A 23,211-nucleotide genomic window follows, 5' to 3' on the forward strand; every position below is an offset into this window, starting at 1 on the left:
CCTTCCGGCCCAGTAAAGGCACACAGTTTCCACAGGAGCTAAGCCACACGGAGAAGCGCCGACTGGCCCTTAAAGGGCCAGCGTTATTTTTCTGTGGCATAATTAACTGTCAAACGGAAGCCAACCCACTGCACCTTTAAAGGTGAATAACAAATCTACACCAACTCGCTCCTCTCCTTCCCGGGTAGGCTTCCTGAGGAACGGTTACAAAGTATGTTCGGACGAGGCAACTTGCAGTTCGAGGATACCCACTGAGGAAGGGATGGCCCTTCGGAGCCCTCGGCCTTCCCTCAGGAATACGCGGTGAACCACAATATGGCTGCACAACGGGTGCTGTACATACTGGATCCACCGATGCCGCAAACCTTAGGGCCGATATTGTGCAAGGCCTCCGCCCAAGTGCCGCTGATGGCCGTCGAGGTACCGGACGGTACTTTGGGCGGGATATTCATGGCCGAGCTCCCTCGAAGGTCGGCGAGCGACAAATGGACGAGAGGTCTCATTCTCGGGCGGCAGAGGCGCTTGCCGCCCGAGAATGGAGTCGGGCCCACGGAGGGTCGAAGACCTGCAAAGAAAAATCACCAGTAAAAAAAATTTTTTAAACTATCGGAAGACCTTCAGGGGACCCCGCTGCGGAAAAAAATATATATAAAATGTTCACTAACCTTTTTTTTTCCAGGATCTTCATACTCACTGTCGGGGACAGCCCCGCCTCCAGTCAGTGGCCCCCCCCCCCTGTTCTGACGCTGACATCAGTGGGCGGTTCCTGGCGGCTCTCCCCTCCCCCCCACCCACCCCTGCTCCAGGCCGCCCCGAAAGTGGCACTGGGCAGATCTGCAGGAGCAATGTCGGCGGGAGTGGCCGGTGAGTTGATGAATTTCGGGCCCTTTGTCTGATACGAAAGGTTGTCCATTTAATCAAGGATACAAAAGCAAGGAAGTTCTGCTAAACTTTTCTCAATCATTGGTTCGGCCTCAGCCCAGACTTTAGGAAGAACATCGAGGCCTTAGAGCGGGTACAGAAATTTACTCCAATTTTACATCAGGTTACACGGGATACACGGCCCAGAAACAGGCCATTGGGCCCAACCAGTCCAGGCCGGCGTTTATGCCCCACTCGAGTCTCCTCCCGTCTTTCCCCATCTAAATCTATCAGCATAACCCTCTATTCCCTTCTCCCTCATGTGTTTATCCAGCTTCCCCTTAAATGCATCGATACTATTCGCCTCAACCCCTCCCTGTGGCAGCGAGTTCCACATTCTCACCGCTCTCTGGGTAAAGAAGTTTCTCCTGAATTCCCCGTTGGATTTCTGGGTGACTATCTGATATCAATGGCCTCTAGTTATGCTCTTCCCCATAAGTGGTAACATTCTCTCTGTATCCACTTCATCAAAACCTTTCATACTTTTAAAGACCTCTATTAGCTCACCCCTCAGGCTTTTCTTTTCAAGAGAATAGAGACCCAGCCTGTTCATCCTTCCCTGATATGTATACCCTCGCATTCCTGGTATCATCCTTGTAAATCTTCTCTGCTCCCTCTCCAGTGCCTCTACATCCTTCTTTTATAATATGGCGATGATACCAGGGACGAGGGACTTCAGTGACGTGGAGAGACTGGGATTATTCTCCTTAGAGCAGAGAAGATTGAGAGGAGATTTAATAGAGATGTTCAAAATTATGAATGGTTTTGATGGAGTAGATCGGGAGAACCTGTTCCCGGGGCAGGAGGGTGGGTAACCAGGGGGACACAGATTGACGATAATCGGCGATGGAACCAGAGGGGGAGATGGGGAGAATGTGTTTACGCAGCGAGTTGTTGTGATCGGGAACGCGCTGCCTGAAAGGGCGGTGGGAGCAGATTCAATAGTAACTTTCAAACCGGGAATTGGATAAATACTGGACGGGGAAACAGTCACAGGGCTGTGGGGAAAGAGCGAGCAGAGGCACGATGGGCTGAATGGCCTTCATCTGTGCTGTATGATTCTAGTCATGAGGAATGATACCATCTCCCAAATGTGGAGTTGGTGTAAGCTCCGGAACCCCACTGAAGTAAATACCTGGCTCTAGAACCCTATTGGAGTAACTACCAAACTCTAGAACCCCACTGAAGCAAATACCTGGCTCTAGAACCCCATTGAAGTAACTACCAAACTCTAGAACCCTATTGAAGTAAATACCTGGCTCTAGAACCCTACTGAAGTAACTACCAAACTCTAGAACCGCACTGAAGTAAAATGCCTGGATCTAGAACCCTATTGAAGTAAATACCTGGCTCCAGATGTCCTATTGAAGTAAATACAAAACTGTAAAACGATATTGAAGTAAATACCCGGCTCTAGAACCCCACTGAAGGAAGTACCAGGCTCCAGATCAGCACTCAGTCCCAAACTACCATCTTAGCAAAGTGTTAAGAATATTGCTGTCCATTTATTCTAAAATCCTTTTACATCATCGCACCTTGCACATGTGGATGAATTACACACTAAATGGAAACGCAGGTGGACAGAGCTCCCCCGGCAATGCCGACGGTAACTACCCTGCACAATGTGGAACTGAGTCACACAGAAAGGTCCTAGGTGTGAATCCCGGGTGAGCTGGGCCAATTTGGGCTGTGCCAAGGGGGGTGGGGGGAACAATAACCGGTCCCTGTCCCCCCCTTTCCCCGCATCAGAGAGGGGCAAAAACCCAGCCCAGGTTCTACCTGCCCACTGACCATCGGGTCCCGCTCTCGGCCCCGAAGGATGGCCCAGGGCGGACAGGCAGGCGAGGCACCAGAGCGCCTGCGGGAGGGGAGCCGGCGCCTTCGGGGGGGGGGGGGGGGAAGAGAAGAGCAGGCGGAGAGCATTACGAAAGCTCAGTGCGGATTAGAACACGTTACCTGTGGCATTGAGGAGCTTGGGGAGGAACTGGTTCCAGAACACACACATCTGAACTCGTAGACCTTTATTGACCTTGATGGGCTCCGCGTTGAGGTCAACGAACTTCTGGTCACTGGTGGTGAAGGGCGGCCATCTTCTTTTTTGCGTGTGAGGCTCATTTGGGTTGCTGGACAGGAAAGAAATCCACAATCAGATACCGGTTAGATGGCCCTTCAGCAACTGTGCTTCAAACACAGGTACCTAACGAAATAGGAACGCAGCAACAGGAGGAGGCCATTCAGCCCCTCGAGCCGGTTCCACCATCAGATCATGGCTGATCTTCAACCTCAACTCCATTTTCCCGTCTTTGCTACACATTCTTTGCTACCCTCACCTAACAAAAATGTATCCACCGCAGTCCTGAAAGCTCCAATTCAACCCCAGCATTCACAGAGTTCTAGATTTCAAAGAGCTTCCAGATTTCATTCCTAAATAGCCTAGCTCGAATCTTAAGATTGTGTCTGCCTTGTTCTGGACTCTTTCCCCCCCCACTCCCTCAACCAGCGTGAATAGTTCTCTATCGAAACCCTTTATCATTTTAAACACCACGATCAGATCACCCCTCAAATCTCGGGGGGATACAAGCCAAGTTTATGCAACCCGCCCTCATAATTGAACTCTTTAAGCCCTGGTATCATGGCCCAGAAGCCTGGATGTGGCTTTGCTACGAGAGAGAGAGAGAGATTTCATCCCAGTCTGTCAACCAATTGCTAAAGTTAGCCCAGAAAGGCATTTCTTGTGCCTCCTGTCAAAGTATGGCTAGGTTCTGGTGGGGTGTCAACCCCATATTCAACTGAACTGAGTCCATGTCAAACTCATTTCACCTTTTATCTGTCAAAGAAGTGGCTTTTCTCCTGTCAACCTAGGCTTGATTTGAACCTGATCTCACTAAACTAGGGTATGGTGGTGGTAGTGGTTATGTTACTGGATTAGTAATCTCGAGGCTTGGACTAATAATCTGAGAATAGGGGTTCTCCCACCATGATAGCTTGAGAATTTCAATTCAGTACTTGGAAAACATCTGGAAATTAAAAAGCTGGACCATGCTGTGACTCAGTGGGCAGCACTCTTGACTCAGAGTCAGAAGGTTCTTGGTTCAAGTACCGCTCCAGAGATTTGAGCACAAAATCCAGGTTGACACTCCCAATGCAGCACTGAGGGTCTGCAGCACTGTCGGAGGTGCCGTCTTTAGGATGGGACGTTAAGCCAATATCTCTGCTCTCTCAGGTGGATTTAAAAGATCCCATGGCACTATTCGAAGAAGATCAGGGGAGTTCCCCTTGGTGACCTGGGACAATATTTATACTTCAACCAGCATCATTAAAACAGGTTATCTGGTCATTAACACATTGCTGTTTGTGGGAGCTTGCTGTGCGTAAATTGGCTGCCATGTTTCCTACATTACAACAGTGACTACACTTCATTGGCTGTAAAGCGCTTTGGGACGTTCTGAGGTTATGAAAGGTGCTATATAAATGCAAGCTATGTCCTGTTTTGTGAATTGCGGTATTTTTGTACGTGGATTTACTCTTACCCGCTTCTTGCGAATGTCGACCAATAGTGCATTATCTTTCTGCTCAACATCTCCTCCTCCTCTGTGTAGTTGAGTTGCTTCTCCAGAGGGAGGCCAAAGACAAACTCAATCTCATAGCCATGGATGACCCCCATCCACTCCGGCCAGGCCAAGTTGGAGGCTCGATGATCGAAGAAGTACATGTAGATGCCATTACCAAATTCAGAGTACTTGTAGGCAAAGTGCATCAAGGGGCAGATGACGTTGTGGTCTCCTACAATGTCATCCATTGCGTCTCTGTTCTTTATACCATTGTGCTCATCCATCCAGTCCGTGTACTGCAGGGCTACAGCTTCCAGCCCCAGGTCGCTGGCGTGAGGAACACTTAGTTTCACTCCTTCCATGAAATCTTCGCGAGTGATGATGCTGTCCGAGTCCTTGCTGAAACCTGGGGCTCCGTACAGGAGGAAGTAGGAACCTTCATCCTTGTTGACTCCCAACAAGACCTGAGTTTTCTTGAAGCTGCCCGAGTTCAGCATGGAGTCCAGGGAGTCTGGGAAGAAGTCCCCATCAATGATCGGAACAAAGGAGAACCTGAAGACACTAGAGTAGGGAAGGACAGACCATTCCTTGTCAATCAGCTCTTGAGGCGCTTTTGACCGAAGACAGTAGATTAACTCTTCGTCACTGTTGATGTTGCAGTTCAGGAGTCTTCCTAACTCAACCGCCCTTCGGCGGCCTTCAGCAACAGAGACGGTTGCCCAAGGACAATTCGGCGAGCCGCTTTGAAGGATGGCCCTATTGAAGAGGTCTCTGCTCCCTGGGGAGAGCAGATGCATGCCAACGGAAGCACCTCCAGCACTCTCTCCGAAAATGGTCACCATCTTGGGGTTTCCACCAAAGAATTGGATGTTCTCCTGCACCCATTGCAACGCCAGCCTTTGGTCCAGAAGCCCGGCGTTTCCTGGTGCCTCCTGGTTTCCGTGCAGGGCCAGGAAACCAAAAGCGCCAACCCTGTAGTTCATGGAGACCACCACCACCTTCTCAGTGTGAGCAAGATACTTCCCATTGTAGACGTCCAGCGTCGAAGCCCCACTGTAGAAACCACCTCCGTAAACCCACACCATGACGGTTGCGTTTTTGGGCCTTGGAGAGGGGACCCACACGTTGAGGTACAAACAGTCTTCGCTCATCTCCTTATTGGGATTCCACATCTCCGAGCCGGGAAATCCAGGGAACTGAGTGTCAACGAATTGCTGGCAGTTCTTGGGATAGGAGGAAGCATTCCAGGTCCCCGCCCACGGGGTCTTGGCTTCGGGTCTCTTGAACCTCAAGTTCCCGACGGGAGGTTCGGCGAAGGGTATTCCCAGGAAAGCGCTGAGGTGGCTGGACAGAACAGGCATTCTCGTTCCCAACACCTTCCCCGACCTGGTGCTGATCAGAAGCTCGCCGTGGTGCTGAGATTGGCACAGGGCTATCAGGACCGAAAGAACGCCAAGTGGCAAGGCAACTAGCGTCTTCATTTTTCTTGAGGCTATGATGGAACTGAAAGATAAAATGAGGAGAGAGGAATAAAAATAGTTCCTGGCTTTCTGGTCTACAGTTAAATCTTTCTTATAACAGGACTTTCATTTATACAAATCAGATTGTCTGGCCATCATCACATTGCTGTTTGCGGGAGCTTGCTGTGCGCAAATTGGCTGCACATTACAACAGTGACTACACTCCAAAAGTCGTTAATTGGTTGCAAAGTGCTTTGGGATGTCCTGAAAGAGGCTATATAAATGCACGTCTTCTTTTAAGTCATAGAGACCCAGGACTAATGATCCAGAGAACACAGGTTCAAATGCCACCAGGGCAGTTTGAGAATTTGAATTCTGTTCAAGAGAAATATGGAAATAAAGAACTGGTATCAGTAAACGTGACTCCATGAAGCTGTCAGATTGTCTTAAGACCCAACTGGTTCACTAATAACCTTTAGGGAAGGAAACATGACATCCTTACCCGGTCTGCCCTATCTATGGGTGACTCCAGTCCCATGCCAACGTGCTTGAGTCTTAACGGACGTCGAAGCTGCCCAGCAAGCTACTTAGTTGTATGAAACCTCTACAGAGAAGGTCTCCCATCACCACCTTCTGAGGGCAACCAGGGATGGGCCATAAATGCTGGCCTTGCAAATATGTACACGAGGTGAGGTATCCGACTGTCCCCGTGGACCTTCTAGTCAGGAGAGAGGAGCAAAGATGGTGGGCGATGGAAGGAGCTCGCCTGTGTCTGACGTGGAGTATCCGGCCTGTCAGTGACTCCCCCCTCAACCCCCCCACCCACTCTAACACCAGTTGCCAACTGCATCCATAACACGGCTTGTGGAAATAGCTGCGTGTAAATGTATCTTCGGAAACCCTGGCCTGAATCGTTTCCAGCAGATGTCAAGTTGGCATGCGTGAATAACGTGGAGGGCCAGCTGTTTTGCCTTGTAATGGAGTAGAAGTAAGCGTGAGGGTCAGGAACGGACCCAGGAAAGGGAAGCTGTACAGTTAGCGCGTATACAAATTCAGGGGGAGAAATTCACATCGTGGCGCAAACGATTTCTCACCGGGGATTGGGAGAGGGACTACCGCCCCCCGCGAAATTGCATGGGAGTTAGTGGAGGCGCAGACCGATAGTGCACCGCTCCCACCGGTAGCGCCCCAAAGTAAGAATTGGGTAGCACCCCGTGAAGCCGCTGCAGGCGACGTTTGCGCCAGCCTCACGGGTCACGAACTGGACCGCCCTCCGCTCGCGGGGCGGAAAGTAAAGGGGCCGACTTACCTTTCTCTTGACGATCGCGTGGGGTCCGTGCCGCGATGGCGGAGTGCTGGGCTGTGCCCAATGGACCAACCCCCTTCCCATTCACTCCCACTGTACACAATCCCAATGGACCCAAACCCCCTTCCCATTCACTCCCATTGTACACAATCCCAATGGACCAACCCCTTCCCATTCACTCCCATTGTACACAATCCCAATGGACCAACCCCTTCCCATTCACTCCCATTGTACACAATCCCAATGGACCAACCCCTTCCCATTCACTCCCATTGTACACAATCCCAATGGACCAACCCCTTCCCATTCACTCCCATTGTACACAATCCCAATGGACCAACCCCTTCCCATTCACTCCCATTGTACACAATCCCAATGGACCAACCGCTTCCCATTCACTCCCATTGTACACAATCCCAATGGACCAATCCCCTTCCCATTCACTCCCATTGTACACAATCCCAATGGACCCGAACCCCTTCCCATTCACTCCCACTGTACAGAAACCCAATGGACACAAACCCCTTCCTATTCACTCCCACTGTACACAATCCCAATGGACCAAACTCCCTCCCATTCACTCCCACTGGACGCAAACCCCTTCCCATTCACTCCCACTGTACAGAATCCCAATGGACCCCCAAACCCCCTCCCATTCACCCCCACTGTACACAATCCCGATGGACAAAACTCCCTCCCATTCACCCCCACTGTACAGAATCCCAATGGACCCAAACCCCCTCCCATTCACTCCCACTGTACACAATCCCAATGGATCAAAGCCTCTCCCATTCTTTCTCAATCAGTGTCCTGGCTAATATTTATCCGTCAATCAACATCACCAAGAACAGATTACCTGATCATTATCACAGTGCTGTTTGTGGGAGCTTGCTGTGCGCAAATTGGCTGCTGCATTTCCTACATTACAACAGTGACTACACTTCAAACGTACTTCATTGGTTGTAAAGCGCTCCAAAATGTCCTGAGGTTGTGAAAGGTACTATATAAATGCTAGTTCTTTCTTTCAGGACTTGTGCCCTTCAGAGCTGGATAAATCAACATTTATACATCAAATAAAGGCCAATTCAAGTGCTTTAACAAGCGGGAGAACTGAGCTATTTCAGGTAGTTTCTCAATGCTCAGTTCACAATGGATCTGCAAATAAAGGGTGACCAGACATGTAAAATACCCACCAGCTACCACTGTAAAACTGCTCCAATAAATTCTGCAAGATATGAAGTGTAATTCACTGAAGGAGCAAAGTGGACAACCATCTTCAATCAATAACTCTTATCTTTGCTCAAACTAAATTCATTGAGATGCAACCCTAGTCACATTCAGATAAATTTGATCTGCTGCAAGTAATTTCAACACGTAGCTGTTCTGCATCCTACATAAGAAATAGGTACAGGAGTCGGCCATTCGGCCCCTCGAGCCCGCTCCGCCATTTAATAAGATCATGGCTGATTTCATCATGGACTCAACTCCACTTCCCCGCCCGCTCCCCATAACCCTTGACTCCCTTATCGCTCAAAAATCTGTCTATCTCCACCGTGAATATATTCAGTGACCCAGCCTCCACAGCTCTCTGGGGCAGAGAATTCCAATAACTCACGATCCGGTTTGGGATTCACTATTTGTCCTTCCCTGCCACCTCCTCACTCTCCTTTTCCCAGTTGGGATTCTGCCTGCTCCTGTCCTCGTGCTTTATGTAACTCATCTCCGTCATTGCTGAAAAGCACACAAACATGACCCTTCTTTTAATGACTAACCGGGGCAGGCCGACTCGCGTCCCGCTGACAAAACTGCAGAATGTGCAGCTTTCAAACGTCCGCTTGCTCAGAATGCAAATTTGTTTGATCATTTATGTTGTTGCAGAAAGCAATAATTCTCCTGATTTTAGTTTTAGAACTATATTATATTACATCAATAATGTAGCTCCCTACACTACATCAGTGACTACACTTCAAAATTACTTCATTGGCTGTAAAAGGCGGTGTGTGTAAATTATTTATTTCTTGCTTGCTTTCTTTGTGTGCTTCCTGTTTGCAAAACTTTATTTCAGTTGCCACTTTTTTGTGGAACTTTTTCCCCTCCCATTATAAACTCCTATGTCAACATTTCTACTAAGACACCTCAAGTCGCTGGAGAAATATCACCAACGATGTCTCCGCAAGATCCTGCAAATCCCCTGGGAGGACAGGCGCACCAACGTTAGCGTCCTCGACCAGGCCAACATCCCCAGCATCGAAGCACTGACCACACTCGACCAGCTCCGCTGGGCGGGCCACATTGTTCACATGCCCGACACGAGACTCCCAAAGCAAGCGTCCTTCACGGCAAACGGGCCAAAGGTGGGCAGAGGAAACGTTTCAAGGACTCAAAGCCTCCCTGGTAAAATGCAACATCCCCACTGACACCTGGGAGACCCTGGCCGAAGACCGCCCTCGGTGGAGAAAGTGCATCCGAGAGGGCGCCGAGCTCTTCGAATCTCAACGGCGCGAGCGTGAAGAGATCAGGCGCAGGCAGCGGAAGGAGCGTGTGGTAAATCAGTCCCACCCCCTCCCCCCAACGAATGTCTGTCCCACCTGTGACAGGGTCTGTGGCTCTCGTATTCGACTGTTCAGCCACCAAAGGACTCGCTTTAGGAGTGGAAGCAAGTCTTCCTCAATTCCGAGGGACTGCCTATGATGATGATGACTAGAACCTGAGTCCATGATCGGATCAGCCAATATCATATTAAATGGCGGAGCAGGCTCGAGGGGCCGTATGGCCTACTCCTGCTCCTATTTCCTATGTTCTTAACTCCCATGTAAATTTGTCACGTTGTAATTACACTCTCCCAGCAGGGGTGGTGCTGTAGTCCCTCAGTTTTGCCTCTCCCAGCTACTCAGCCTCTCTACTCAGAGAGACGCCTCTGCTCCAAAAAGATCCCCTTTAACAACAAAAACTTGCATTTTCATAGCGCCTTTAATGTAGTAAAACATCCCAAAGCGTTTTTACAGGACCATTATCAGACTAAATTTGACACCGGGCCACATAAGCAGATATTAGGCCTGGTGACCAAAAAAGTTGGTCAAAGAGGTAGGTTTTAACTAGCGTCTGAAAGGAGGAGAGGAGAGGCTTAGGGCCGAGGCAGCTGCAGGCATGGCCGTCAATGGTGGGGCAAAGCATATCAGGGATGTGCAAGAGGCCAGAATAGGAGGACTGCAGAGATCTCGGGAAGGTTGTAGGGCTGGAGGTGGTTACAGAGATAGGGAGGGACGAGGGATTTGAACGCGGAGAATTTTTAAATTGAGGTGTTTCTGGACCATGGGCCATCAATGAGCACAGTGGTGATGGGTTAGGATATGGGCAGCAGAGTTTTGGATGAGCTCAAGTTTACAGAAGGATGAATGAGTGCAATCTGCTCTCTTTTTGAGACTGATGAATCCTATCAAGTTATTCCTCTAACCATGCGGGACCAACTCCAGACCCCTGTGACAAGCCCCTCATCACCTCCACCCATTACAACCGAAGTCCCTTTAAGACTACCCTCCTCTTCCAATTCCTAAACCAGGTGCATTCTTACCCTGGACACCCATCGACCTTAGTTTGTAAGCAAGTCTTGTCTGTGGTGGCTTTCTCAAAGGCCTGGTGGATGTCAGGCTCGCCTAACGGGGACAGGAGTCTCCCTCTGCCTGCTGATCTCAAAGATCCCATGTGGGATGAGTTGGGGAGGCCTCGGTCCAACTCCTCATGGGCACGGATCACAGCAAAAACCTGGCACTTCCGCACCGACAGGACCAAGCTTTTGATTGGTCAGGTGCCCTCAAACTCATCCCAAATGCAACCCGACTGTCCTGAGTGAACTTTGAACCTAGCGGATTGCACAGTGCAAGAATCAGGCGGGGCCAATCTAGTTCCTAGCTGAAAATATCAGGATAGGATGAACAGGTCTAGAAAAGAGAAGTACGAGGCGATGATCTGATAGAGGTATTAAAATTCTGAAGGGGTTCGATAGGGTAGACATAGCGATGTTTCCACTTGTGGGGGAGATGGGAACTAGGGGCCATAAATATAAAATGGTCGCTAATAAGTCCAATCAGGAATTCAGGGAACCCAGGAGAGCGGTGAGAATGTGGAACTCGTGGCCACAGGGAATGTTTGAGGCGAATAGAAGAGATACATTTGAGGGGAAGCTGGATAAACACGAGTGAGAAAGGATTGGAAAGATCTGCTCAGAGTTAGATGAAGAGGGGTGGGGGAAAGGCTCTTGTAGAGCATCAACACCGAGACAGACAAGTTAGAAACGTAGAAATTTACAGGGCAGGAGGCCATTTCGGCCCAACGTGTCCGCGCCGGCCGACAAAGAGCCACACGGCCCTCGGTCAGCAGCTCTGAAGGTTACATATAAACCTATGAACAATAACGGAAAGGCAAAGAGCACCCAGCCCAACCAGTCCGCCCCACACAACTGCGACACCCCTTACTCTGAAACATTCTACACTCCACCCCAAGCGGAGCCAAGTTGGGCCGGTTTCTGTGCTGTACATTCTAGGCCTTTCTGAGAAGACGGGGAACAGGGGTAGGCCCATTCAGCCCCCCTCTCGCCTGTTCCGCCTATTCAACCACATCATGGCCGAGCTGCACCTCACCTGCCTTTCACTCCATAATCCCTCAACCGACAAAAAGTGGTGAAAAGTTCAAAAGAGCCACCATACAACAGCCTGACAGCAAGAGCAACAACCATGTCAACTGGCCTGTAGAAACGTGATAAGCGATGATCACTGTTCTCTGGACCTTGCACAAAGTTCCCGGTGACGCTGCGTGTAAATCTGTCGCACTGAGCACGCTGCCCCAACTCAATGACTCTGGCCAAGGACAAGCCTGATTGCTCATGTGAGCTGATAATGTTGGGAATGTATTGATTTGTTTTGTAACTGAATTAGCGAATTAGCAAGATAACATCCAGATCACCATGTCAGAAGCATCTAGGAAGTCTTTTCCAGCTGGTTACATATTAAGAATGGATCCAATTTAAATGGGCAGAGTTATTTTGTTTAATTTCCCTCCCACTGTCGTCACCACCCGGCGAGGTTCCCACCCCCACACACTTCCCCCCCCCCCCCCAAACACATCCCCCCCCCCCCAAACACATCCCCCCCCCCACACACACTCCCCCCCCACACACACACACACTCCCCCCCCCCCCCCCACACACACACACACACACACACTCCCCCCCCCCACACACACACACTCCCCCCCCCCCCACACACACACACACACACACTCCCCCCCCCCCCACACACACACACACACACTCCCCCCCCCCACACACACACACACACTCCCCCCCCCACACACACACACACACACACACTCCCCCCCCACACACACACACACTCCCCCCCCCACACACACACACACACTCCCCCCCCACACACACACACACACACTCCCCCCCCCCACACACACACACCCCCCCCCCACACACACACACACACTCCCCCCCCCACACACACACACACACACACACTCCCCCCCCACACACACACACACACACTCCCCCCCCCCACACACACACACCCCCCCCCCACACACACACACACACTCCCCCCCCCCACACACACACACTCCTCCCCCCCCCCCCCCACACACACACACACACACACTCCCCCCCCCCCCCCACACACACACACACTCTCTCTCTCTCTCTCTCACCCCCCCCACACACATACACACACTCTTTCCCCCCCCCCCCCACACACACACACTCTCTCTCCTCCCCTCCCCCCCCACACACACACACAAACTCTTCCCCCCCCCACACTCTTTCCCCCTCCCACTCCCCCCTCCCCCCTCCCCCCTCCCACTCCCCCCCCAAACCATGTATCAGCAGCCCTCGATTACTGTACTCAAGTGGCTGTTCCTCATGCCTGGGCACACTTATTCAACCATGGGGTTCGGGATGAAATCACAGCCCCGAAATAATCGCAAGGCAGCTCACAGAGTCGTAATAAAACAAAATTTGACACCGAGCCACACAGAGATATCAGGGCAGGTGACCAAAAGCTTGGTCAAAGCGGTAGGCTTTAAGGAGCTTCTTAAAAAGGAGGAGAGAGAGGCGAAGAGGTTTAGGGAGGGAGTTCCAAAGCTTGGGACCCAGACAGCTGAAGGCACGGCCGTGAAGAGATGTACAAGAGGTCCGAACTGGGAGATCTCGGAGGGCTGTAGGGATGGAGGCACGATGGACCGAATGGCCTCCTTCTGTACTGCAAGATTCTACGATTCTATGATTGGACTCAATACTGGACGAACGGTACTATTTTGTTTTAAGCAAGCAATGCTGGAGGTCAGAAACCAAAACAGAAAAAGCTGGAGACACTCAGCAGGTCAGTCAGCTCCTGTGGAGAGAGGAGCAGACATTAATGTTTGGGACAATGGCTTGCTTCTCCAGAAACATGAAACACGCTGTTCTTTCCAGGCATTCATACAGTTCCCTTCACAACCTCAGGACGCCTCAATGCGCTTTACAGTCAATGAAGTACGTTTTGAAGTGTAGAACTGTTGTAATGTAGGAAATGCGGTAACCAGCTTGTGCACAGCAAGCTCCCACAAACAGTCATGAGATAATGACCCAGATAATCTGTCTTTGTGGTTGGTTGAGGGATAAACATTGGCCCAGGACACCGGGGAGAACTTCCCCGCTCTTCTTTAAATAGTACCACGGGATCTTTGACATCCGCCTGACAGTGCAGGAGGGGCCTCAGTTTAACGTCTCATCTGAAAGACAGAACCTCCGACAGTGCAACGCTTCCTCAGTACTGCCCCTCCGACAGTGCGGCGCTCCCTCGGCATTGCCCCTCCGACAGTGCGGCGCTCCCTCAGCACCACCCCTCCAACTGTGCAGCGTTCCCTCAGTACTGCCCCTCCGACTGTGCGGCGTTCCCTCAGTACTGCCCCTCTGACTGTGCGGCGCTCCCTCAGTACTGCCCCTCCAACTGTGCAGCGCTCCCTCAGTACTGCCCCTCTGACTGTGCGGCGCTCCCTCAGTACTGCCCCTCTGACTGTGCGGCGCTCCCTCAGTACTGCCCCTCCGACTGTGCAGCACTCCCTCAGTACTGCCCCTCCGACTGTGCGGCGCTCCCTCAGTACTGCCCCTCCGACTGTGCAGCACTCCCTCAGTACTGCCCCTCTGACAGTGCGGCGCTCCCTCAGTACTGCCCCTCTGACAGTGTGGGGCTCTCTCAGTACTGCCCCTCTGACAGTGTGGGGCTCTCTCAGTACTGCCCCTCCGACAGTGTGGGGCTCTCTCAGTACTGCCCCTCTGACAGTGCGGGGCTCCCTTAGTACCGCCCCTCCAACTGTGCAGCGCTCCCTCAGTACTGTCCCTCCGATTGTGCGGTGCTCCCTCAGTACTGCCCCTCCGACAGTGCGGGGCTCCCTCAGTACTGCCCCTCCGACAGTGCGGGGCTCCCTCAGTACTGCACTAGGAGTGTCAGCCTAGATTTTTGTGCTCAAGTCTCTGGAGTGGGACTTTGGCGAGAGTGCCACCCACAGAGCCACGGCCGACACCTTGTGTCTGTGTGCAATTGTCTGGTGATGCCACCCATGGCGGAACTACCCCTCTGACAGTGCAGCACTCCCTCAGTACTGCCCCTCCGGCATCATGCCCGTTCCCGAGCAACAGCTTATGCTCCCGGTGAGCTTCCGGAGAAAACTGGCATCAAAACCATGCAGCGCCTATTGGTAAAGTAGCCCTGGGCTATTCGAGCGCAGGGGGATTAAACCCAGGCCAATTCTGCTCTCACCCAGGATTGGCACACAACCACTTTCCGGCAGCGGTTAGCAGTTAATGATCGGGAGATGGAATGCCATGAGATTTATCCCTTCCTATCACAGGGGCACTTAGGCTAATAGGATTGTCGAGTTGGCTGAGATTAAAGAATCAGAGAACGGTTCCAGCACAGGAGGCCATTCGGCCCATCGAGCCTGTGCCGGCTCTCTGCAAGAGCACTTCAGCCAGTCCCACTCCCCCACCCTTTCCCCGTAGGGATTGTGCATCTTTTGGATAAGACGTTAAATCAAAGCGAGTGTTAAGATTCTTTTTTCTCAGAGTAGAGCAAGCGAGTTCTCCCCGGTGTCCTAGCCGACTTTTTATCTCCCAACCAAGGTCTCAAAAAAAAAAAAATGGTCGGTTGGGGTCATTCTTCACATTTGCTGTTTGCGAGACCTTGCAGTGCGAGTGCGTGTGTGTAGGAACTGCCTGCCGTGTTTTACTACAGGACAACAGTGACTGCGCTCCAGAAGTATTTCATTGGCCGCGAAGCACCTTGGGACGTATTGCGGATGTGAAAAGGTCCCGGCAGCGGGCGGTCGAGGGGGTCGTTCAGCCCGACTGCCTGCCTCTCTTCCGCGGGTACATCCGAGCCAGGGTGTCCCTGGAGATGGAGCACGCGGTGTCCACCGGTACGCTCGCGGCCTTCCGCAGGAGGTGGAACTGGAGTGCATCTTCACCCCCGGCAACCACATTTTAATTTGATTTAAGGTTCTGGTAAAACGTTAATTGGTTTAATTGTTGGTTTTTAGTGCCCCCCGTTAATTAAGGGGGCACTGGATTTATGGTTTTACACCAAAATAGTTGCGAATGTGAAAAACGCTATATAAATGCAAAATCTTTCTTTGTTTAATTGGGAGAGCCAACCTTAAAATGGGGGGAAAAGAGAAATTATTGCTATTTTCCATTTCAGTGGGGAGATTTTCTCGGTGTAGTATTTGTGAGCTTGTAAAGATGGAGTCAACAAAAGGGATGAAATCAGATGTTGGGCCCAGTGAGAAGCAGGAGTCCGATTTGCTATTGCCCCTCTTGCCCTATGGCCCCAAGTGTAATCCCACCTCTGGACCGAGAAAATCTCCCTCTCAGGATCTCAAAAAGCAGGAAAACATGAAGGTGATTTAGATTGGGAACCAATGTGGGGACTGCGTGAGAGGGAGATTGATGGGACCTCTGGGACTCGTTCCGAAACAACATTTGCACAATTACATCCCAAACATTATTCATCAGAGCTCCTGACTGTCATGAAAATAGATGGGAGTTGGCAGGCCGACCAATAATACTGGCGTCCCCGCGACTGGGCTCTGTAGTCCTTTCTTGGGGGGCTATTTCCTCAGTAGACACCTCAAGTCGCCGGAGAAACACCACCAACGATGTCTCCGCAAGATCCTGCAAATCCCCCGGGAGGACTGACGCACCAACGTTAGCGTCCTCGACCAGGCCAACATCCCCAGCATCGAAGCACTGACCACACTCGACCAGCTCCGCTGGGCAGGGCCACATTGTTCGCATGCCTGACACAAGACTCCGAAAGCAAGTGCTCTATTCGGAACTCCTACACGGCAAACGAGCCCAAGATGGGCAGAGGAAACATTACAGGGACACCCTCAAAGCCTCCCTGATAAAATGTAACATCCCCACTGAAACCTGGACATCCCTGGCCAAAGACCACCCTAAGTGGAAGAAGTGAATCCGGGAGGGCGCTGAGCACCTCGAGTCTTATTGCCGAGAACATGCAGAAACCAAGCGCAGGCAGCGGAAGGAGCGTGCGGCAAACCAGGCTCCCTGTACACCCTTCCCCCTCAACAACTGTCTGTCTTACCTGTGACAGGGACTGTAATTCCCGTATTGGACTGTTCAGCCACCTGAGAACTCACTTTAAGAGTGGAAGCAAGTCTTCCTCGATTCCGAGGGACTGCCTATGATGATGATTTCCTCCCCGCAAGGCCTTTGCTTATGCTGGGATACCACTACCTCACTCACGTTAAGTGAGGCTGGACAGAGATGATCATCGGGCTGCGCCACATTAAACCTTTGTTTTTAAGAGCCCGTGCGGGCGGAGACACTGACCTTTCACATTTGGTGATCCGAGGATTAAATCCACCCTCCACTGCTCCGCAAATCAGGCCTTCGGGAAGATTTCACCCGTGCATCACAGGTTTATGATCTCTGAAATCGGGAACTCTCTCCCCAAAAAGCTGTTGAGGCTGGGGGTCAATTGAAAAAATGTCAAGACTGACATGAATTGGTTTTTGTAAAGGTATCGAGGGATATGGAACAAAAGCAGAAAAGTGGAGTTGAGATATAGATCAGCCATGATTTAATTGAATGGCGGAACAGGCTCGACCAGCCCCGCTGGGCAGGGCCACATTGTTCGCATGCCTGACACAAGACTCCCAAAGCAAGCGCTCTACTCGGAACTCCTTCACGGCAAACGAGCCAAAGGTGGGCAGAGGAAACGTTACAAGGGACCACCCTCAAAACCTCCCTGATAAAGTGCAACATCCCCTATGACACCTGGGAGTCCCTGGGCCCAAAGACCACCCTAAGTGGAGGGAGTGCATCCGGGAGGGCGCTGAGCACCTCGAGTCTCGTCGCCGAGAGCGCGCAGAAACCAAGCGCAGGCAGCGGAAGGAGCGTGCGGCAAACCAGTCCCACCCACCCCTTCCCTCAACCACTGTCTGTCCCACCTGTGACAGAGACTGTGGTTCTCGTATTGGACTGTTCAGCCACCTAAGGACTCATTCTTGGAGTGGAAACAAGTCTTCCTCGATTCCGAGGGACTGCCTACGATGATGATGAAACAGACCCGAGGGATTGAATGGCCTTCGGCTGTTCCTACGATCCTAGGGTTCTAAATCTTCTAAGGACGCTGTGGCAGAGGGCAAATCATGCTGGCTGCCAGTGTATACGGAAATCTGTGCGCATAATTATCCGCCCATCATATTTAACGGACAGCAGATCAAGGGCAGGTGGATGTAAAAGGTCCCACGGCACTAATTCGATGAAGAGCAGGGGGGAATTCTCCCCCGGTGTCCTGGGGACAATATTAATCCGTTAACCAACAACACTAAAAAACAGATACCTGATCATTGTCACATTGCTATTTGTGGGAGCTTGCTGTGCGCAAATTGGCTGCCGTGTTTCCTACATTGCAATACTGACTACACTTCTAAAAATACTTAATTGGCTATAAAGAGCATTGGGATGCTGTAGAAATGGGAATCCTTGCTTCCTTTATGCTCGTGACTTCCCCTGTGCAAAGCTACTCCAGATCGGACATTGTCACAGCTTTGCTGCGCCACTTATCAATTTATCCAAAGTTGCGAAGAACACACTTGAAACCTAGAAAGCAGTGCCGCCGATGAGGCTTGACCTCATTTCCCTCATTCCTCTGCCATTTATCAGAGGCAGCCACTCTGTTTAAAAAAAAAAGGGGTTAAAAGCTTCAATTACAACAATCGCAGAACGTCAGACTCGTGGGTTACACACCCTTTCAACTCAATTAGTGGCAACTATTTCTGGGAATAAATCTTTCTGTGGGACAAGATAAAGAAAATCTTCATCCCCTCTCCCCCCACCTTCTTAGAAGCATAGACTCTCAGCGCAGGAGGAGGCCATTGGGCCCATCGAGCCTGTGCCGGCTCTGTGAGCGAGCGATCCCATCAGTCCCACTCCCCCCTGCCCTTTCCCCACAGCCCGGTGAATGTTTCCCCGTCAAGTATTGATCCAATTCCCGGTTTGAAAGTTACTATTGAATGTGCTCCCACCGCCCTTTCAGGCAGCGCGTTCCCGATCACAACAACTCGCTGCGTAAACACATTCTCCCCATCTCCCCCTCTTGGTTCCATCGCCGATTATCGTCAATCTGTGTCCCTCTGGTACCCACCCTCCTGCCAGTGAAACAGTTTCTCTCGAGCCAGTCTTATCAAAAACCCCACAGAATTTTGAACACCTCTATTAAATCTCCCCTTAACTTCCTCTGTTCTCAGGTGAACAATCCCAGCTTCCCCTTCTCAAAACCGTGCGCTCTTCCCCATTTCACCCCGGATAATCGATACCGGACAGACAGAAATGAATAACACAGAGCTCATACCAGCATGGATACCAGCAGTCAAAGTCGTTTCAAGCCCCTACACCAGCTGAAGCTATTTAAAGGCTGCAGCTGTCCTGCAGGAACACACTAAGGTTTGAGCATTGATGCAAATCAGGGGCAAGATTAAGTGCCTCATAATAAGGGGGAGTGAGGTCCCTTTGACCAGAGAGTGGCTGCACTGTTTTAAAGTGACAGGGTCCTTTTTGTTCATCTGGCCAGGCTAGCTTTCAAAAAACCGTCAAGGGCAAATGCAACTTCCTAACCCCTCGGCTGACCTCTTGACATCAAATCGGCACTGACATTTGAGTATATCATGTTAATTAGGCATCTACTGAATATATTAAAATAGTCAAATACAGCTGGATCCTGCAGGACAGTATCACACTTATAATATTTGACAACATTGCTTTTTAAAAAAAAGACATGCATTTATATAGCGCCTTTATAGTCCCCTGGGAGGACAGACGCACCAACGTTAGCGTCCTCGACCAGGCCAACATCCCCAGCATTGAAGCACTGACCACACTCGACCAGCTCCACTGGGCAGGGCCACATTGTCCGTATGTCAGACACGAGACTCCCAAAGCAAGCGCTCTACTCGGAACTCCATCACGGCAAACGAGCCAAAGGTGGGCAGAGGAAACGTTACAAGGGACACCCTCAAAGCCTCCCTGATAAAGTGCAACATCCCCACTGACACCTGGGAGTCCCTGGCCAAAGACCAGTCTGCCCTAAGTGGAGGAAGTGCATCCGGGAGGGCGCTGAGCACCTCGAGTCTCATCGCCGAGAGCATGCAGAAACCAAGCGCAGGCAGCGGAAGGAGCGTGCGGCAAACCTGTCCCACCCTCCCCTTCCCTCAACCACTGTCTGTCCCACCTGTGACAGGGATTGTGGTTCCCGTATTGGGCTGTTCAGCCACCTAAGGACTCATTGTAAGAGTGGAAGCAAGTCTTCCTCGATTCCGAGGGACTGCCTCTGATGATGACGATTCATGACCTCAGGATGTCCCAAAGCACTTCACAGCTGTTTGAAATCACTGTTGTACCGTAGAAATTGCAGTAGCCAGTTGCGCAGAACCAGATCCCACCAACAGCAATATGATTTAGTGATGTTGATTGAAGAATAGATATTGGCCGCAGGACACCAGGGAGAACTCCCCTGCTCTTCTTCGATATAGTGGCCGTGGGATCATTTTCGTCCATCTGAGGACAGACGGGGCCTCGGTTTGTCTCATCCGAAGGACAGCACCTCCGACAGTGGCCCCCAGGCCCAGAGAGGTCAGAGGGAACCTCTCCCAGTCTGACCGTCCAATCCCAATCCTCTACCCGTTGCAAAATCAAAGTAGCATTTTTCATTTTAACATTCTATCCTTATAGAGTGAGCCTTGGCTCACTGGAGCACTCTCGCCTCTGAGTTAGAAGGTTTCAAAATCCAGGCCAACACTCCCAGTGCAGTACTGAGGGAGTGCTGCGCTGTTGGAGGGTCAGTACTGGAGGGGCAGTACTGAGGAGGCGCCGCACTGTTGGAGGGACGGCACTGAGGGAGCGCCGCACTGTTGGAGGGGCAGTACTGAGGGAGTCCCGCACTGTCGGAGGGGCAGTACTAAGGGAGCGTCGCACTGTCGGAGGGGCAGTACTGAGGGAGCACCGCACTGCCGGAGGGGCAGTACTGAGGGAGCGCCGCACTGTCGGAGGGGCTGTACTGAGGGAGTGCCGCACTGTCGGAGGGGCAGTACTGAGGGAGCGCCATACTGTCGAAGGGGCAGTACTGAGGGAGCGCCGTACTGTCGAAGGGGCGGTACTGAGGGAGCGCCGCACTGTCGGAGGGGCAGTACTGAGGGAGTGCTGCACTGTCGGAGGGGCAGTACTGAGGGAGCACCGCACTGTCGGAGGGGCAGTACTGAGGGAGCGCCGCACTGTCGGAGGGGCAGTACTGAGGGAGCGCCGTACTGTCGAAGGGGCAGTACTGAGGGAGCGCCGTACTGTCGAAGGGGCGGTACTGAGGGAGCGCCGCACAGTTGGAGGGGCAGTACTGAAGGGGTGCCGCACTGTCGGAGGTGCCGTCATTTAGGTGAAATGTTAAACCGAGGCCCCATCTAATCTGTCAGGTAGGCGGAAAAGATTCCACGACACTATTTTGAAGAAGAGCAGGAGAGTTCTTCCTTGTGTCCTGGGCCAATATTTATTCCTCAATCAACATCACTAAAAATGATTGTCTGGTCATTATCACATTGCTGTGTGTGGGAGCTTGCTGTGCGCAAATTAGCTGCCGCGTTTCCCACATTACAACAGTGACTACACTCCAAAAGTACTTCATTGGCTGTAAAGCGCTTTGAGAGGTCCAGTGGTCGTGAAAGGTGCTATATAAATGCAAGTCCTTTCTTTTCAGAGATACCGTCTGGTACCTGTATGTCCATGTAACCGATTCGGAAACACAATGGCAAGAACTGGCTGAAATAGCCCAAAAAACCAACATTGCAACAAAAGAGAAACTGCAAACAAGTCCCTGGTGCCAGAAGGAAAGGACGGCCGTTTACAATCAGCCAGACACTGCATCTGACATCTTCCTCCGGATTCTGGGGGGAGTGAGAGAGGTAAATACCACAGCTGGGCTAATTATACCGGGGAGGAAGCTGGGAGAGTAACAATAGACCCTTGTGCCTTTCTGCAGGAATAGCATCTGCATTCTTTCCGGTGACATTTCCCCAAGTATTCTGCGTGGGCTGTCATTGACACCCCGTACAGTTGGGATCCGGAGGTCGGACACAGTGTTAAGAGGAACGGCAGCTGTCATCACCCAGACTGAATTCAGAGGGTCTCGTGATAGATTTTCCAATTGGAGTTTACCTTGTGAGGAAATTCTTTCCCGTTGGTCCCGGGTGATAACTTCGCTGTCACAGTTCTATATAGTGATTATTATTTAAATTTTAACTATTTCCCTTGAAGGTGTTTTAGGTTTTAATTTACATTAAACTCGCACAAAACGATTTGCTAAAATAGCTCTCAACAACAACCTGTATTTATAAAGCGCCTTTAACACAGTGAAACATCCCAAGGAGCTTCACAGAAGTGTATTATGAGATAAAATATTTGACACCGAGCCGCATAAGTAGAAATTAGGGCAGGTGACCAAAAGCTTGGTAGGTTTTAAGGAGCGTCTTGAAGGAGGAGAGAGAGGTAGAGAGGTTTAGGGAGGGAGTTCCAGAGCTTGGGGCCCAGGCAACAGAAGGCACGGCCACCGATGGTGGAGCGATTATAATCAGGGATGCTCAGGAGGGCAGAATTAGAGGGAAACTGAGAGATTAAAGAAAACGCGGCAACACTGGCGGTGTCAATTAAACAGAGGGACAAGGCGACACATGGAGCATTGCTCCAACACCTGTAGTCATTGGGTACAGAGCACAGCTGGCAGGACCAGAGTTATACTGAGGGTTGTGAACCAAGCCCTGCCTGTCAGGAGAGAGCACTCGATGTCAGCCTATCTTACCTTTGTCACTCGCTTTATTTTGTATCTATCTTTCTGTGCTCTCTATTTCCGCTCAACACCATCTGTATCGCTCCGTATCTCTATCTTTAACACTATTTACGGTCATCCCTCCATCTTTTTTGTCTCTCTCAATCTGTAACTCTCTATTTCTGTTTTACTGGCTCACTCAATCTGAAACTCTATTCCTGTTTGACTCTCTATCTGGAACTGTCTTTTTATGATGGGCTTTCTGTATATCAGTAACTCTCAATTTATGTTGATTTAATTCCATCTGCATCTCTCTATTTCTGCTTGAATAACTATCCATTTGACTACCTCTTTCTAACGATATCAATCTCCAGGTCTGCCTCTCTCAGTCAGTGTGTCAGCTGTGGCTCAGTGGGTAGCACACTCGCCTCGGAGTCAGGAAAGGTTGTGGGTTCAAGCTCCGCTCCAGGATGTGAACACAAACATCTGAGCTGACACTGTGGTACAGTACCAAGAGAGTGCTGCACTGTTGGAGGTACTGTTCATCTCAGATGAGATGTTAAACTGAGGCCCCACCTGCCCTTTCAAGTGGACGTAAAAGATCC

At 51.0% G+C, this 23,211-nt stretch overlaps 1 protein-coding gene across 3 annotated transcripts in view; it reads right to left on the reverse strand.

Annotated features, from left to right (window-relative positions):
- Window positions 1-23,211, reverse strand: part of ache (acetylcholinesterase (Yt blood group)) — a 43,882-nt gene that overhangs the window by 11,286 nt on the left and 9,385 nt on the right. For 2 of the 3 annotated variants that reach the window (XM_070863526.1, XM_070863527.1), the window contains exons 2-3: window positions 4,452-5,975; window positions 2,878-3,044 (exon numbers count right to left, since the gene is read on the reverse strand). In XM_070863526.1, the coding sequence (XP_070719627.1) occupies window positions 2,878-3,044; window positions 4,452-5,975 (1,691 nt within the window). Of the gene's footprint in view, window positions 1-2,877; window positions 3,045-4,451; window positions 5,976-19,153; window positions 19,226-23,211 lie in introns of those variants that run through there. The other variant, XM_070863528.1, reaches the window with a different exon arrangement.

The sequence above is a fragment of the Pristiophorus japonicus genome, chromosome 20 (assembly GCF_044704955.1).
Source record: "Pristiophorus japonicus isolate sPriJap1 chromosome 20, sPriJap1.hap1, whole genome shotgun sequence".
Classification (NCBI taxonomy): Eukaryota; Metazoa; Chordata; class Chondrichthyes; family Pristiophoridae; genus Pristiophorus; species Pristiophorus japonicus.